An 18,422-nucleotide genomic window follows, 5' to 3' on the forward strand; every position below is an offset into this window, starting at 1 on the left:
TCAAGGAAATGCGGAGCCCACAGTGGTCCATTGTTGACTGTGTGGAAGATCATAATGAGTTAGAGTGAAACTCAACACGATAACATTGAAACTAGTACAACAACTAGGGTGAGAGGACAGAGAGAGAAGGGATGCAAGATGCTGCCTGTCCCACTGAGTTACTCCAGTATTGTGTGTCTATCTTTGGCATTAACCAGCCAACTGGATTCAAAATTGGCTTGGAAGAATGAGGGTGGAAGTGGAGAGATGTATTTCTGTTTTGAGGCCTGTGATCATGGCGCAATTGTGATATTCACTAGATCCATTGTGCTATCTGTATTAGTGCAATATAGACGACAATGCAGTGAATATGTTAAGTTTGCAGTCGACACCAAAATCAGCAGTGCATTGCGAGTGAGGAACACTCTTAAGTTTACAAAGGGACCTGGATCAAGCAAGTATGTGGGCCAAGGCAGATATATTGACAAGTGTGAGACGATGCATTTTGACAAGTTGAACTAGGGCAGGACTTGCACAATAAATAGTAGGACCCTGGAAAATATGTTGTAGAACAGAACGCACAGTTACACGGTAGGGAAGAAAAAAAAAAAATCAGCATTGCCGAAGTGGGCTGAAGGGCCTGCTTCCATCTGGTATGATCCTATTGTTCTTATTTAAAGATGCAAATGATGTTGGACTAGAATAGAGGCAAACTAGAAATTATAGCTGGTCACAGGATTGGAGATAATACAAATAAAGAAAAATAAACACCAATGTCCGTTAAGGAATGAAAGGAAAACAATGTCAAGTGTTTCAGTCACCTAGGAGTTTGAGGTGATTCTGAAAACGGAGGGTTCTGAAGTCTTGGAGAACAGAACCTGATAGACATGTTGTGTACCTGCTTTGCAACAACTAATTTAAAGGTTCTGAAATACAGTAACCCCTCATTATAATGGACCATGGTTGGGGGGTAATGGTGTTATTGCCGATTGCCTGCTATAACTGGGCAAGGCGTTATCATTGTATATACAGTAGAGACAAACAACTACAGTTGCTGGTTAATACACAAAAGGACACAAAGTGCTGGAGTAACTCAGCAGGTCAGGCAACATCTCTGGAGAACATGGATTGGCGACCTTTCAGGTCGAGTGCCTTCTTCACTCTCAGTCTGGAACTGGGCCTGGAATCCAGATGAGTTTGAAGTCTGAAGAAGTGTCTCGACCCGAAATGTCACCCCTTCCTTCTCTCCAGAGATGCTACCTGTCCCACTGAGTTACTCCAGTATTTTATGTCTATCCAGACGAGTTGACAGCCTCGGCCTGCTGGTGGAGAGGGGCAGGTTGACAGAGTCCATTGTTGCGGGCGGCCAGAGTACAGATAAGGGTTGTTGGTGGCAGGAGTGGTTGAGGAAGCTATGTGGACCAGAGGTGGTAGCAGAAGGTGTGGTCGCAGTGGTGGCGTGAGCAGGTGGGCAAGTGACGCGAGCCGGGGACAGTGCAGCAAGTGGTCAGGGAGATGGCGCAAGCTGCCGTCGGCAAGTCAGTCGCTCCAATCAAAATCCGTTGGAAAGAGATCAGTTAAAGAATGTTTACTCTATCTGCAACGACATTAAGAGTGACTGCATTTAAAATAAAAATAAGTCAAACAAATGTTGTGACAAATAATTTATTAGAGCACAAACAGAACAGTAGAACTATTCAGCAAATATAGCAGCATTGGTTTGCAGCAATCAATGAAAATTAGTTTCTTCCTAATTTAGGATACAGAAATTAACATTGCTATTGCATCAAAAACTTGATATCACATCTTGCTACACCAGAATGTGGGTTGCATAGTTAGTCTTTATGTTTTAACACTTTCCCTTCGCAAGCTACACCATGTTCAAGTAAAGTTCCCAACTAAAAAATGTTAACATTCTGTTGGAACCTTTAATTTAATATTACACATGTTTTTTTTTTATTGCATAGGGTTTCAGTAAACAAATAGGTTTCTGATAAGAGCTTATAAATATTCCAAACTCAGACGCATTTCCTCATACAAGACAGCCCCATATCAAAAAGTGGAACTCCCAAATATTTCTACATTTTCACTAAAGGTTTGCAAATTCAAGTCATGAGAAAAGCTCAAAAAAAAAAAACATTATCCAGCCACTCGTCACCAATGTATTAAACACAGTTATTTCTCCTGTAGTTGGATCATTTGCAGGCAAGTCATAGTAAGGCACTTTCCCCACAAGAACACAAAAATTATAGACCCAGCTCTTCAGCAGACAAGTGCAACAGAAATTCTTCCATAATCACCTCCACAAGGAATATAACAGAGAAAATGTGAGGGGAAAATATTAAGAGGTCTAGAACTATGAAATGCTTCTGCACAAGCTGTCACAACCCAGATTGAAATATATGGCATGGGATTAGGGATTTCATGTTTTTGAAATTGAGGGGAACACAAGCTTGCAATAATTCAGTCACACAAGTGACTAATTCTCTCAACAGACCCCAAACCGTTTTAGATGACTATTTAGTTTAGTTTTAGTTCAGAGATACAGCACGAAAACAAGCCCTTCGGCTCACCGAGTCTGCACCGACCAGCAATCCCCGCACGTTAACACTACTCCACACACACACACTAAGGACAATTTTACATTTATACCAAGCCAACTAACTTACAAACCGGTTCATCTTTGGACTCTGTACAGACAAGCACCCAGTCAGGATCGAACCCGGGTCTCTGGCACTTCAAGGCAGTAATTCTAGTGCTATGCCACCATATTTCCCATCATATTTGATAATTTGGGTATTGCAAAAAATAAGCTTTCTCCTTCAGGCACATTTGCTAAAGTTATACAATGCTTTAATGTAAATTAACGAAATTTCAGATTTGACCTTGTAAAAAAAACAAGCTTTTTAGGCAAAAACAGGAATATTTAAAGAATAAACCTTGAACAGTAAGATAATAAAGAACAAGAAATAGCTCCATACCAAAGCAAAGAATGAAGTAGGGCACAAAGGTATTAAGAAGTTCGGAAAGTTCTTTGCAAATGTAAAACTTTAGAAATATCTCTGTATGGAATTGTTGGGGAGGTTTGCTGAATAAAATTGGTTTCTCAGATGGATTGAACCAGATATCACATCACACAAGGGGGCAATCCTCTTCTATTACTGACTACAAGCACAAAACTGAAGGTGTTAACACCCAGTTTCAGACACCTATCCCTAATACCTTGCCATGCACTGCAATCTTGAAGATAGACACAAAAAGCTGGAGTAACTCAGTGGGACAGGCAGCATCTCTGGAGAGAAAGAACAGGTGACGTTTTAGGTCGAGACCCTTCTTCAGACTGCGTTACTCCAGCTCTGTGTCCATCTTCAGTTAATACCAGTATCCACAGCTACTTCGTGAACATACTGCAATCTTGATCGTGATAACACCTTTTGCATTAGCATTTAATAATTCCAGAGTTCAAGCACCTCAATCTCAAGACCGAAGCCTTGTTATTAATATCCAGCAAATGTAAATGTCAAATTTCTTTATATTTACCTTGCCTAGGTGAGAGATTAATAAAAACGTAGAACAGCATAGAAGTGCGAGATCAGACAAACAGACATGAATTAGAGGATCAGTACCCTGGTAAAGTTGCAAAACTAAATTGGTGCACTTCCAGTCTGCCTTTGTACCCAAATGGAATTTTGCAAATCTGAGCCTGGCTTCACATTAACTTATAATTGATTTATTTGCCCATGACAGGAGGATGCGAGATTTTGATCAATAAGGCTTCAGGTTCACTGCGATAGCACACATTGGAGATCATTGCTCAGAGATTTAGAGAATCAAAGTTGCACTGAGCAAAATTTTAATCCACCAATGTAGCTTATAATTTTTTCAGAAAACATATTGAAAACACTATTTCCATTTCACACACATGTTGATGTTTCTGTCAGAGAAATAAGAAAATTCTTATTCTTCTGGGAGAGCAGGGTTTATTCATGCTTTCAACTTCAGTGCTGGGTGCATCAAAGCTAGAATTGAGAGGATTGAGGACAGGAGCCCACAGAAGCCAACCACACCAGAATTGGTTTTGCAGATGCCCATTTTGTCTAGCGGGAGGGTGAGGTCGCAGAGATTTTTAACAATGTCAAGCAATACAGGAGGATTGTTCCCAACGATTTGGAAAAGCAGCACGAGGAAAGCTTTGGACTTGATCCTTGCTATCCAGTCAAACTCTCTCTGCGCACGATTGTTTTCCAGGTTGTTTATGGATTTGCTCGCTTGCCTCTTTTGGACAAGCACTTCTTCTTTCATGAGCTGGACAACCTCATAGACATCTCTACCGAGGCTGACAACTAGTGAGAAAAAATAGTAATGGTTGCATCGCTTGCTCCACTTCTCCTTATCAATATCACCAAGTCCCACTGCGCCGGACCAGAGAATATTATCACAGATGTAGTACAGAGCCCGACTGAGGGAGATGGCAGTGAGACAAAACCGTAGCACGGGGTCTGAAATCTGAACGTTCCTTCTGGCTGTCTGGACTGCATCCACTGTGTTACCCAACCTAAATACTGAAACAAAACAAACAGCATTTGTCACACGGCTCTTGTTATCAATGGCTAAGGTATTGAAATGAAATTATTCTGGGTGAGGCAGAAGCAATTTATATATAGTCTTTCTGTTGGAGCACAAGTGCCTCTCTCTATTGCAATGTGCCTTCCATATGCAACATCACACATTAACTATGACATGGAAACATAGAAAACAGGTGCAGGAGTGGGCCATCCAGCCTTTTGAGTCAGAACCGTCATTCAATATGATCATGGCTGATCATTCAGAATCAGTACCCCGTTCCTGCTTTCTCCCCAAATCCCTTGATTCTGTTAGCCCTAAGAGCTATATCCAACTCTCTCTTGAATACATCCAGCGAAATGGCCTCCGCTGCTTTCTGTGGCAGAGGATTCCACAGATTCCCAACTCTCTGGGTGAAAACATTTTTTCTCATCTCAGTCCTAAATGGCCTACCTCTTATTCATAAACTGTAAGCCCTGGTTCTGGACTCACCCAACATCGGGAACAGTTTTCCTGCATCTATCTTGCTGCTGCTTCTTATTACATCCTCGTACTTGAACATCCGACCAAAGAAAAAAAATAAATAAATAGGCCATTTGAACTAGTTTAAAAAGACACTCTTTGATAACAACTCTTATGGAAAAGAGTTACGAGTATTGTTTTATATCAGATGACCACAATTTGTCCACTGTTTCTTGCTCACAAGGATTTTATAATTGATTGAACTGAATGTAGAATTTTCTTTGCATTGACATAGCCACAGGTTCTTTTTTGTACACACACACAATACATGCATAATTGAGTCAATTGGCAACCCTCACAAAATTCAAAGCTATCCATTCAAATGTCACAGAAAACGAGTACATTTTTAAAACCCAGTGCTAAATTATCCCTCGAATTGGGTCCTGACCATATAATCAACCACTCACTTAATTTTTGTGAAACATTACTGTGAATGCAATTGTAGTCACATGCATTCAGTACAATGTTCAGGATGAGGAACAGCTTCTACAACAATACAATCACATTGTTGAACTCCGAGTCCCGCTGATAGATTTCTCCGGTCCCTCCGTCGCCATTGTTTAATTATTCTGTATTTTTTGATTATTCTGTATCTTCTCTTTCTCTATTTTTTTAATTTTCTTTATGCACAACTACTACTGACTGACGCAAAACTGCATTTCGTTGTACTGATACTTGTATTTGTGCGATGACATTAAAGTTGAATTGAATTGAATTGAATTGAATAAACCCATTTCAAATTCTACTCAACTGGTTACATAATCCATATATTTGGTTATTATGTACAGCAAATACATATTTCTTCACCCCTTGTAAATTACAAGGCTGGTCTTTGCAGCATAGACAATTACATCAATTCAATGTGAACATCAATTGATGTTGTTCTTTGGCACTTGGGATGAGTGGAACAAACTGCTATTGAGGCATTGCTATGACCTTACATCAGATCTGTTCACAGCTCCATTCCACGTCAATTGATTACTTTGCAGTTTAATAAACAGAGCTCTTCAGAATTGTTTTTAGCTTCCAACACGGAGCTAGTAACACAATTGCCCCAGCTTGTGTGTCACCTGAAGCTTTGCTCATGGGTGCAAGAGTTTGCCTGTAGTGAAGCTACTGACTGGATACTACTTATTTCACATTGTACATGGTGCAGCTCATAGCCAGATCAGATATTTGTCTCTTTCCCATCCCTTTTATAAATACAAACTGCACCAGTCCACTAGCCTCATGACCATAAATTCTACTTTACCTTGCTTAGTTACCTACATTCATTCTGTATTTGCACTGACTAGTCATTTTTGCAACCCATTCTTTCTCACAGCTAAATTCACCCACCACCTATTCAAGTTTTTCTGTTCAAAATTCATTGCCACTGTCTTTCATTTTAGTTTAGTTTAGAGATACAGCACGAAACAGGCCCTTCGGCCCACTGAGTCCGCACATTAACACTACCCTACACGCTAGGGACAATTTACACTTACACCAAGCAAATTTACCCACATACCTGTATGTTTTTGGAATGTGGGAGGAAACTGAAGATCTCGGAGAAAACTCACACGGTCATGGGGAGAACGTACATACTCCGTATAGACAGCACCTGTAGTCGGGATCGAACCCGGGTCTCCGGCGCTGCAGGGCAACAACTCTACTGCTGCGCCGCCGTGTCACCTTTTGTTGTCTGTACATTTTTTTCAAATGAATCTCTTATCACACACATGTCCATTCTCCTTCCAACCCACGTCCTTCTGAATCTACCAATTCCAAGTACAATCTCAACTAGAGTAGTGGCAGATGATAACAGGAAGGGCAGGTGTGAGCAATGAGGGAGGGAGGGAAATTCAGTAGGCAGGGGAGGGGTGAAGAAACAGTGTAATAGAGAGATGGGGGGAGGGAGAGGCTGGGGATAAAGTGGGTAGAGAGATGTAATAGAGGACCAGGAAACTACTCGGGCAGAACAGGAGCTGCTGTCATTTAATTCACTTCTGACCTCACCATGGCAGTGGTGGAGACCGAGGACAAACAAGCTAGTGTGGGAGTGGGAAGGGGAATTTAAGTGACTGGTAACCAGGAGATCCAGATAGCCAGAGCAAACAGCTCAGGTGCTCAGTGAATTAGTCACCTGGCCTGAGTTTAGTCTGAGTGATGCGGAGGAGGTCACATCAAGATCACCAAATGCAATAGATGAGGTTGGAGACAGCACAGGTGAAATGTCCCACCTGTTTAGTTCCCTGGGTGCTCTGTGTGGTTAGATCGCATGGGATCCAAGGAGACATAGCTGAATGGATAGAAAATTGGCTTCATGGAAAGAAGCAGAAGGTGGGAGGATGCCTTTTGGACTGGAGACCTGTGACCAGCGGTGTGCCTCAGGATTCGGTGGTGGGCCCATTGGTAGTTGTCATCTATAGCAATGATTTGGATGAGAATGAACATGGCATGATTAGAAGTTTGCAGACAACATTAAAGAGATTATTGGAGATAGTGAAGATGGTTGTCAAAAATGACTGCAGGATCTTGATCTACTGCATCTGCTGTTCCAGGTGTCAACTTCTCTACATTGAGTTGAGGCAGGTACTATTGCAATGTTTAAGAGACATTTAGACTGGTACTTTGGTAGGATAGGTTTAGAGGCTTATGGGCCAAATGCAGGGAGGTGGGACTAGTGTAGATGGGGCATATTGGTTGGCGTGGCCAAGTTAGATATAGATATGCCATTTATTGTCACTATACATGTACAATGAGATTAAAAGCAGCTCGTACTCTTTTAGTAATGATGTAAGTAACTTGCTGAGAAGCTAGTTTCCACGCTGTGCGACTGACTCTATTCCCACAAATGACAGAAGCCACATTTCCTGAAACAAGGGATATTTCAGATGCCCTAGAATAGAAAACCTCCTCTCAAGGTGCTGCGGAGACAGAAAAAGGGATGGAAAAGGAAACGGAGAAAGGGGAGATGACTTACAAGAGACAAGGTGGAAGGAGTCTAGGCTACTTGAAGACTTTTATTGGAAACGTTCTGCAGTGTGAAATTATTGGGTTTACGATTTCTTTACTTGTGAGAGCCACATGCCATTAACTGCTCGCCAGGAATGTAAATGCCAGGAATCGCGCTTCAGGTACAATTTATTGGATGCCTATTGCCTGAAAATGCAGAGATGCAAAGAGTTGTCCTCTCAAGAACTATCCTGGCTTTGATGCTAAAATTCCATTGTGTTTCAGCCTTGATGCCACTCAGAAAAATCCATAACCAAACCTGCTATTTTTAAGACTGGAAAATAGGAAGTCTTTAGGGAGAAGTGGTTCCCAGAAACACTTGTTACAAATTAATCCATTCACCTTGGATTAAACTATGCTTTGAAATAACACCAAAGCATTGTGGAGGAACACAATAATCTGCTTTTGTAGACATCACTATGAATAGCTGCAGCAGGACAGAATAAGGCGCGCTGCTTTTGTCCCCCTCCCAGAACTGTTTTATACTTACACTTGCGTCCTGAACTCAAGTTAGACTCCAGATGTTTAAGTTTGGCAGCCAGCTCCTTGTTGCTGCCATGCTTGTGAATGAGACAATTAAGTAATATGCATGCATACTGAGTAGTTCTGAAAGAAAACAAAATGCAAGCACAGAGCTTATTTCCTGCTACATGCAACAAACAGCAACTCATGCTTACGGCAAATGCATGCTTAATATCTTGGGACAAAAGCAAGCAATGTCATCATGTGCCTTTTAGTTAGAAAAAAAGGAGACTTTTCATTAATGTTATCATGCAGCATTCAATAGCGGTAGAGAAAATATTATCGTCCTGCTGAGTTTTACTGTTTGTATCACTCATTATCACTTCGCCACAACTAACAATGCACCATTATGGAGTTTACCTTTCCTTGATCATCATTGCTGTCTATCATTTGTCCTTTTGCATATCTTTCATTCATATATTCTATGTACCTTTTCATATCATTCGTTTCCCTCTCTGTTGTCTCTCTGCCTGAAGAATAGGAATTCGAGGGGTAACTTTTTCACACAAAGGGTGGTGGGTGTATGGAACAAGTTACCAGAGGAGGTAGTTGAGGCTGGGACTATCCCATCATTTAAGAAAGTTAGACAGGTACATGGATAGGACATGGATAGGATATGCACCAAACACAGGCAGGTGGGACTAGTGTAGCCGGGACATTGTTGTGTGGGCAAGTTGGGCTGAAGGGCCTATTTCCACACTGTATCACTCAATGACTCCAAGGGTCTCGACCCAAAACACCACCTATTCCTATTCTCCAGAGATACTGCCTGACCCACTAAGTAACTGCAGCTTTTTGTGTCTATCTCCAGAGATGATATGTCAGGAAACAAATAATCCACCGGTAATTAATAATCTTTCGAGGTCTTTGCAAGATCTACGCAGACAGATTAATGGAGAATCAATGGAAATCATAGTTAAAAGGGTTAATTTGTGTACTTCAATAGCCATCAATTTAATAATCAGTTTTAAATAGAATATGTAGATGAGCAAGGAGAAACCATGTCTTGATGAGTAACGACAGCCACCATTTGCAGAAATTAAGCAAATGTAGTGGTCTTGAATTAGTTGTGGGAGGAAATGGATATTATGTAGAAGATATGGAAAAAATAAACAGGTCTACCAGACAAATGATGGACAACATCATCATTAAAGATGTTTGAAATCAATTGCACTGAAAGTCATTCCAAACAAAACATAGAACTAAGAAATAGCCTGAACCATAACTAAATCTAGAAATTGAGGAGCTCCTCTATATAAATTTGAAAGACAGACAGACAAGATGATGAACTCAACGTCTTGAGCATGACATCTTAGAAAGGTAGCTTACCAAGCAGATAATCAAGTTCTACACATTCCAAATTAGTGCAAACTATAATTGATTTGAGCACTCTGAAGATCAAAAAACCCTCGGTCCCATTAATGTCATCACGAATGCCACAATTTGAACTTACTCTTTTCACCCCCCCCCGTGCCTACTTCCATTTATCATCCCCAACTCTTATTTCCCAACTCCATCCCTCCCTTAGCTCCACCTGCCGTCATCCTTCACCCCCTCCTACATCCACCTACTTACCCCTCCCACTTTCCCTTTTACTGGCCATCATCCCTTTCCACTCCCAGTCCTGATGCAGGGTCTCGACCCAAAATGAGGACAATTCCTTCTCCCTGACAGATGCAGTTCCACCCATTGAGTTCCTCCAGCACTTCAGTTTCTTGCTCTCCTAATTTGCATCACTTAGCTCACACCCATCTGGTTCTATTCACAACAACTTCCATTGGCTCCATACCCTTAAGGAAGGAAAAACCAGTGGACTTCACAGGAGCATTACCAAATAAAACTTTAAAACAGAAACATTAGGGTAAATGCAAAACCCTCAATTAAAAGTAGTGATATTATGGGACATCTTACAAAGAAAGATAAAGCAGCAGACAGGTTCAATGAGATAACTCCAGAGCTCAGGACCTAGATAGCGAAATCATACAGCAATTAAATTTCAGGGTGACAAACGGCAGATTTCAAGGACTACATATCACATGTTACGAGATTGGACAGTTCACAGAAGCAAGAAGGACAAAACCACAAAGGAAAACATGGATGACCATTTTTTAAATGATGATAATACAAATCAACAAGTAATGGGGTGGTTGTTATGAAGAGTGCAACATGGAAGACATGCGAGGAGTTCATAGCCAGGACCAGAAGGTGTAAACTATAGGGCAGGCTGGGACTCTATTCCATGGAGCGCAGGAGGTTGAGGGGTAATCTTATAGAGGTGTACAAAATCATGACAGGAATAGATCGGGTTGATGCACAGAGTCTCTTGCCCAGAGTAGGTGAATCGAGGACCAGAGGACACAGGTTCAAAGTGAAGGAGAAAAGATTTGATAGGAATCAGAGGGGTAACTTTTTCGCACAAAGGGTGGTGGGTGTATGGAACAAGCTTCCAGAGGAGGTAGTTGAGGCTGGGACTATCCCATCATTTAGGAAACAGTTAGACGGGTACATGGATAAGACAGGTTTGGAGGGATATGGACCAAACGCAGGCAAGTTGGACTAGCGTAGCTGGGACATTGTTGGCTGGTGTGGACGAGTTGGACCAAAGGGCCTGTTTCCACACTGTATCATTCTATGACTCTAAGTGATTAGTAGAAATCTCTATCTATGTGGGAAGAACCGAGCTGTTCTTCCATTTTGTATTTCAACATGGGCAGCACTTCACTCTGTGGGAATCGAACGTTACTCCAGTGAATGGCTAAACATTCCTGGTGCAGGTGGTCCATAGAGTTAAGAAAACAAGCTTGCTAAACACAAAGAAGAGCTTGTGAACTCAAGGCTACACCAAGACTCCCTAAATGTTCTACATAGATAAAGAAGCTAGTTTCTCAAAGGAAAGTTACTGAATCCTGGATCACAATAGTTAATCATGTAAACAAGTGTACATGACTAAACGTGCTATTGTGCTATCAAAAAATGATATTAAAAAATATATACTGCATGCTTGGAATCGTGAGGATAGTTTCTTGCTTGACTTTTCTCCCTGTCTGACAAGTTATAGCTAATAAAGTAGCTACAGTTTGATAGGCACTAGTGTAAATTATTCCAACAGTTTTGGAGGTTCCACTGAGGTCGGTAATCTGACTTGGATTCTTGAGAACAGAACTCTAGTGACAGATGACTCAGCCGGCATATATAAGAAAAAGGGCAGGGTTTTCTTTACCTTGAGTCTTTTCAGCCACTAGTTACAGTTTGGTACTAGTGGCAGAAAAGGTACGTTTTGCCCTCACCCATGCATGCATTTTAAGCTAATCATTGTGAACATTAATACATAATTAATACTAATTATAGGAAGCCCACAGATTTTTAACCTCTTCCAGTACCCCTTTCAGACACAAGAAAATGATCCATAACCTTTTGAAAGCTATTCTACTACCCACAGCTATTGCAGTAGTGAAATGCTCCACACACACTCCTGAGGCTATGCCCGAGCTGATGCACCACTCCGAGCAGCAGCCACCCCACCCTCAGAATCAAAAAAAGTAATTACAGATAGTTACTGCTAAGTGTATGAGATGCCAAAAGAATAACATGGTATAAACTCCCAGCGTACAGCCTTCTCCCCAACTCCAACCATGGGGCCTTTTGTTTATATGCAAATGGATTTTATACAAATGCCTGGATGTACGAGTTATAAGTATGTGTTGGTAATTGTAGACATGTTTTCCAGATGGGTAGAAGCTTTTCCCACTCGCAGCTATGATGCCACAACAGTAGCCAAGGTGCTACTGAAAGAAGTAGTACCAAGATTTGGCATTCCATAGGTTACGTCAAGTGACAATGGATCTCACTTTACTGGTTTAGTTGTTAAAGAACCAATGAAGGGACTTCAGTGCGAACAACATTTTTCCTGCCCATATCACCCACAATCATCAGGGGTAGTTAAAAGACAAAACAGGATACTCAAGACTAAAGGATACTCAAGACTAACTCCATATGAGAATTGGCAATGAAAACCTGATGTGAATCAATCTTTGTGGAGACAGGTTTAAAGTGGCCTGAAGCTCTTGCCTCACCAATTAGACTGTATTGATAATGAGAGAGGGCTATGTGCTAGCCTCCCAAATCAGAGTATACCGGGCTAATTTGCTCCATACGTAGATAGTCAAAGGGAGACGAGGCAATACAGAGAGGGGAGGCCAATGAAATTCTGGCTCTGCAAGAGCTCCACTGCCAACAAAGGCAAGGAACATTCATAACATGCATGAGAACAAGCTGAATCATTGCACTAACTAAATCTTTCCAAAGTTTCTATTCACAGGTGACTGAAACAGAGGAACCAACCAGTGAAAGCTGCCTTTTTATCAGCCTGGAAACTACAGGACAAATGCTCATATAGACTCGTGAAATAATTGCCATCGACCACATTGGGATGGACTGTTCCAAGTGCTGATGAAGACCCACACCGTAGTGAAGCTATGAGGAAAAGTGACATGGATCCACACCTTCCATGTCACTTCCTCCACCAGCCCCAGACTAATGACTGGATTCTATCTAATGCCGGTAACTATTCTAATCAAAAGCACAACAGCTTAGGACAATAACTTTCAGCTCATACAGACAACAACTCACACAGATTCTCATGAGAGCACACTTGTGTGTCCAGAAGAACAATACACAAGGAGGTACCCAGGTGGACAGCGTCAATCTAAAACAATGTCAGTATCTGCTAGACATGACGCTAAACATTCCCGTTTTCGGTTTACTAGGCACTTTTCCGAATACCCTCAGAGTTCATGGGAATGCTAGCTTGGGACTTGGGACTCTATGAACTTGCATAAACACTACCATCGATAATGATTTTAAACATCTTGGTGTTAATTCCACCTGCTACTGCCAGAGATCTTATAAGTGTTTTTTGTTCATTTGTCCCAGTGAAGGCACTGTGTAGGAGGCAGCCAGCCAACAGTCGCTTATCTTTTTCTTTTTGTTCTCACTTTTAATTTCAAGTTTTTGTGTACCTTTTGTGTTGTGACTGTCGGCAGACCAATTTCCCTCCAGAGAGGAATAAACGTTATTGTATTGTACTGTGCTATTATGATATAAAAAATGATATAAAAGTACTGCATGCTTGGAATCATGAAGCCAGTCTTAAAGTAGTTACAGTTAGATAGTTACTCATATCTAGTGTAAATTATTCCATCACCTACCTGGATACATCTAGTCAGGTAAGCCTTAGATCCCTTCGATTAAATTCAAAGTAATCGAGGCCCTCAAACAACCCAAAGGATTACGAGTTACTTCTAACCAAACGTGACAGTACATTAGCTTTACACAATGCAAGGCAAATATTTCTGCTCCACTTGACTTAAACTGAACTCACTCGCCAGTTTGATGCCAGTACAAGAATCAGTTGAATTATCTGGAGTTCCACAACACATTTTGTTTAAAAGTATCAGTTAGGGCACATAGAAAAAAGGTCCCTTTGTTGGAATAATTTAGCTCTGTGCACATTTCAATTGCATCCTAGAGTTACACTATTTACATATGCAGTACTTGCTTCATTTAGATTAATACAATTTATATGTTAAAGTATAGAATTCATGCAGAAATATACACACAATTCTAGATAGGTCACAACAAGACATGTTCAATTTAAGTACATTAGTACAACTGTAAACATAAATTGGTGTTTGCAGAGAAACCATGTACATTCTGCCATTCAAAATACTGCAAGGGAACAATTAAAACAATTATGTATCACACAACTTTAATAATGTTTACACCGAGCTGTGACTGTAAAATGTGTTGATTACAATGCAACCATGGGGGATATTGGTGAAAGGCGGTTAACCACAAATGACAATGCAAACATAATTACCATGAAAACCAGTCCATTTAATGCAGAAGCAATGCACGACTTTACTGTGTATAAAACATACCTGAAAATCTTGTCCCTTCCTTGGCTGAGGGAGGCAAGTTTTACATAGGAATCCATGGAGGTTTGGGAGGCAGCAGAGACCAGTGGAGCTTGGGTACAACGAGAAAGAAAACCTATGAACTCAAGAGGTACAGACACAAAATAAACAACTTCCCCAAGGCAGACACAACCTAAATTTACAACACAATAGGTAAAACAACTAAAGATAAGTTAGAAAAAGGAGATATTAAAAAGACAAACACCTGTCCCAATTACTAAAATAAATAATCTACAACACTGATGCCACAGAGGAGTCATTGTCTCATTTGTGGTATAAATGACTGGATTAAAGTGTTTAGATGTTAAACAATTCTGCATCAGGTCCAGAGAACTTTGCAAACTCCAGCCTCAACCCTTATCCCTCGACCTCCACAGCTTCCTGCACAAACTGAAATCATTAAGCAATCAGGATCAAATCCACTATGGTGTGTTTCACAACACACTTTGTTTGAAAACATCAATTAGGACAGAAAATGGGTCTTTATTAGAATAATTTAGCTCTGCGCAAATACAAATCACACCTCTCATACACCGAGTTACTCTTAACATTTTGTGTCATTTAAAGTTATGCTATTTACAATTAGATACAGTCCTTGCTTCCTTTACATTAATACCATTTATGTTAGAGAGAAGTATATAAAGCTCATCCAGAAATATACACGTATTTTAATTGCAAATTGGTCACTATAATACAAAAAATACAAACAAATGAAAGGAGCTAGAGCTACATTTGCTGAACGTGTGGGCTTCACTGACCCGCCTCTACGGCCCCGCTCTCCCAGGCCGGGCCGCAGCGCCGGCGGACATCTTGCAGCGACGGACGGGACTTCCGGCCCCGGTATCCTAGCAACGGGCGGCATCAACGACCAGAGGCCTCACTCACAACTTGCTTCTTTCTGCCTCTCTGTAAACCCTGCAACATTTGCGGCCTTCCCATTCTCATTTACTTGTTTTAATTTTTACTTTCATTTTTTGCTTTATTTCTCATTTTCCTTTCTTCCCATCAACGACCAGAGGCCTCATTCAGCAACTTCTGTCACTCTGCAACCTGCTGCATTTGTTGCATCTACTTTTTTTCAACTCTTACTTATGCGGGTTTTTGTGTAAACAATTCTCCCATAAAAGCACTTGCCATCTGTTAGGGCGACCAGCCAGGTGTGACAGCTGGAGCGTGTCAGTGTGTAGGTACATTTTCCATTTATATGAGTTACTTGCTTGATACAATGTTGATTTCACGAGAGAAGGAGAGCATACAAAGTTTGCCTGGATTTTTCATTTGTAGCTTTGATTTGTGTTCTATTTATGTAAATGCAGCAGAGGAACAAATCACTCTGTTGGAGAGATGCATTTGATGTTGGTCAATTTCAAGTTACATTGCTGCATTACGACCATGTATATTGCATGAGGTCAGTCAAGAAACCCAAGATTCAACCAAAGAAGGGGCTGCAACGCTGGTAGAGCTGCTTCCTCACAGTGCCATTGATCCAATCCTGACCTCGGGTGCTGTCTGTGTGGAGTTTGCACATTTTCCCCGTCACCGTGGGTTTCCTCCAGCCCCTGTAAATGTTCCCTATTGTGTAGGAAATGTTTGCGAAACTGGGATAGCATAACTATTGGGACACTCTCCTCAAATTCAGCGACCACACATTTTGTTTCCATCTTACATTTACTTCCTGATGACGTACAAACCATGATCAATACCATGGGGTCTACAACATAGTAAATCTCAATAAAGATCAGCGTTAAACAAAGCTACATTATTGACCCGATTCTTTTCTCACCAGAATATTGCATCTCACCTTCAACTAATGTGATAGTGAAGCTGATATTCAGAATCCCAATTTTGGTCATTAAGCTATAGTATGGAGATGATGCTTGCGAGTGTATGTTTACATATATAAATTATTTATTTATTTTTGTTTTACAAACCAATTCACATTGAATCTGCATGTTACTGGCACAATCAGTGATGCTGTTGCATTGCATGACTCTCCAGTCCAATCGATCACAGCCATGAACACACATTTGATGATGATGATGATGATAAATACTTTATTGATCCACTCAGGGAAATTCAGATGTCCAGTAGCCAACACAGTCAGAACGAAAACAGACAAAAAATAACATAAAATTAAAATAATAAATAAATAAATAAACATTTGTGCATAAGGGGACAGTACAGATCCCTGTCAGAATAGATATGTTTATTTAAATTGAACATATTTTGCTTTTGTTGTAAGGTTGGAGGAATCAAATCCACAATACTGGTTCTACCTCAACTTGTGTAGGAAGGAACTGCAGATGCTGCTTTAAACCGAAGATAAACATAAAAAGCTGGAGTAACTCTGAAGGTCAGACAGTGTCTTTGGAGAAAAGGAACTGGTGACTTTTCGGATCGAGACCCTTCTTCAGACTGAGAGTCTGGGGAAAGGGAAACGAGAGATATAGATGGTGATGTAGAGAGATATAGAACAAATGAATGAAAGATATCCAGAGATGCTGGTTCAAACCGAAGATAAACACAAAAAGCTGGAGTAAATCAGCAGGGCAGGGAGCATCTCTGGGGAGAAGGAATGGGTGATGTTAACTTAACATTGTTTGAGTCTGAAGAAGGGTCTTGTTCCGAAACGTCACCCATTCCTTCTCTCCAGAGATGCTGCCTGTCCTGAGTTACTCCAGCATTTTGTGTCTATCTACCTCACAAATTTGCGGGAGGGTCCTGATGGATCAAAAATGCTGCTTATCATGACTATCTTGAGGCAGTTAGCAGTTGTAATGTAATTAAATGCAGAATAAAACTTCATTTATTTTGATCAAACTATGTTCTTCAATTCATCCTCAAAAACATGGTTTGAGCCTCAAAAACCAGTGTCATAACAAAAACAATTTTGGCGCATCTCACACCCATTATTTTGTAGCTGTGTTTTATACTTAAGAAGAGACAGAGCATAGCAATGTATTTGTTTTAATCACGCCATCAGATGTCATTCTATCCACACAGGCTGAGTGTTGCAGATAAGAAATCCAGAATTTATTGTGGTTTAATGAGAGCTTAAAATGTTCGGAATAAGTTCTGAATTTAAGAGAGTGAATAGAAATTTAGATTTTTGGATGCAAAAACAAATTCTCTAGAGATTCTATCAATGTTATCGATGTAACCAGAGAGGGATTACAAATGAATGCAATGCAGAGATAGTTATGTGATTTTGTGCAAATTACATTTTTTTTATTACAAGGGAGTTGAGGTTTAGAAATAGGGAAAGATTCTCACAGTTATATTGGTGAGATCACACTTGAAGTACACTGCACAGTTTTGTTCCCCCTATTTAAGAAATAATAGACTAATATTGGAGTCAAGAGTGTTTTATTGTCATATGTCCCGGACGGGACAATGAAATTCTTACTTGCTGCAGCACAACAGAATATGTGAATATGTAAACATTGTATATAACGGGAAAAAAAAAGAAAAAGTTCAATAAATCACAAATACAGTGCAAATAACAAATAATAATATAGTCTTTTGCAGATCAGTGCTCATATCTTATTCGTTGTGTTTAATAGCCTGATGGCTATGGGAAAGACAGTACAAAAACAACTTACTAGTCTATTTTCTGGAATGATAGGGTTGTCCTGAGTAACTGAAGCTGTGGATCTGTATTCTCTGGAGTTTAGAAGAATAAGGGATGATCATAGTGAAATATGTAAGATCCCGAGGTGGCATAATAGGGTAGATGTTCAAATGCTTCCATTCGTGGAAGAATCTCGAATGAGTGGACATGGTTACAAAATAAAAGTGCACAGTCATTTAAAACTGAGCTATGAACCACTGAAATTCTTTACTATGGATTATTTGGAGGCTGTGGAT

General features: G+C 40.5%; 2 protein-coding genes across 6 annotated transcripts in view; one reads left to right on the forward strand and one right to left on the reverse strand.

The window, feature by feature from the left end:
* Positions 1–1,582: 1,582 nt before the first annotated feature.
* On the reverse strand, positions 1,583–15,382 carry pex11a (peroxisomal biogenesis factor 11 alpha). Of its 4 annotated transcripts, none has more exons than XM_055661489.1 (4): positions 15,314–15,382; positions 14,520–14,631; positions 8,549–8,664; positions 1,583–4,541 (listed from the first exon to the last, which is right to left on the reverse strand). In XM_055661489.1, the coding sequence occupies exons 2-4, from the start codon at positions 14,573–14,575 to the stop codon at positions 3,964–3,966; spliced, it is 750 nt and encodes a 249-aa protein (XP_055517464.1). In that variant the 5' UTR covers positions 14,576–14,631; positions 15,314–15,382; the 3' UTR covers positions 1,583–3,963. The 4 variants fall into 4 exon arrangements, with proteins under 4 accessions (XP_055517464.1, XP_055517466.1, XP_055517467.1 ...); XM_055661491.1 differs by having other exon boundaries at positions 15,286–15,375; XM_055661492.1 differs by having other exon boundaries at positions 14,520–14,607; positions 15,314–15,373.
* Positions 15,383–15,422: 40 nt separating this feature from the next.
* Positions 15,423–18,422, forward strand: part of wdr93 (WD repeat domain 93) — a 64,683-nt gene continuing 61,683 nt past the window's right edge. The window contains exon 1 of one of the 2 annotated variants that reach the window (XM_055661488.1): positions 15,423–15,738. The gene's annotated coding sequence lies outside the window, so the exon portion shown is untranslated. The remainder of the gene's footprint in view (positions 15,739–18,422) is intronic. The other variant, XM_055661487.1, reaches the window with a different exon arrangement.

Source organism: Leucoraja erinacea, chromosome 33 (assembly GCF_028641065.1).
Source record: "Leucoraja erinacea ecotype New England chromosome 33, Leri_hhj_1, whole genome shotgun sequence".
NCBI lineage: Eukaryota > Metazoa > Chordata > Chondrichthyes > Rajiformes > Rajidae > Leucoraja > Leucoraja erinaceus.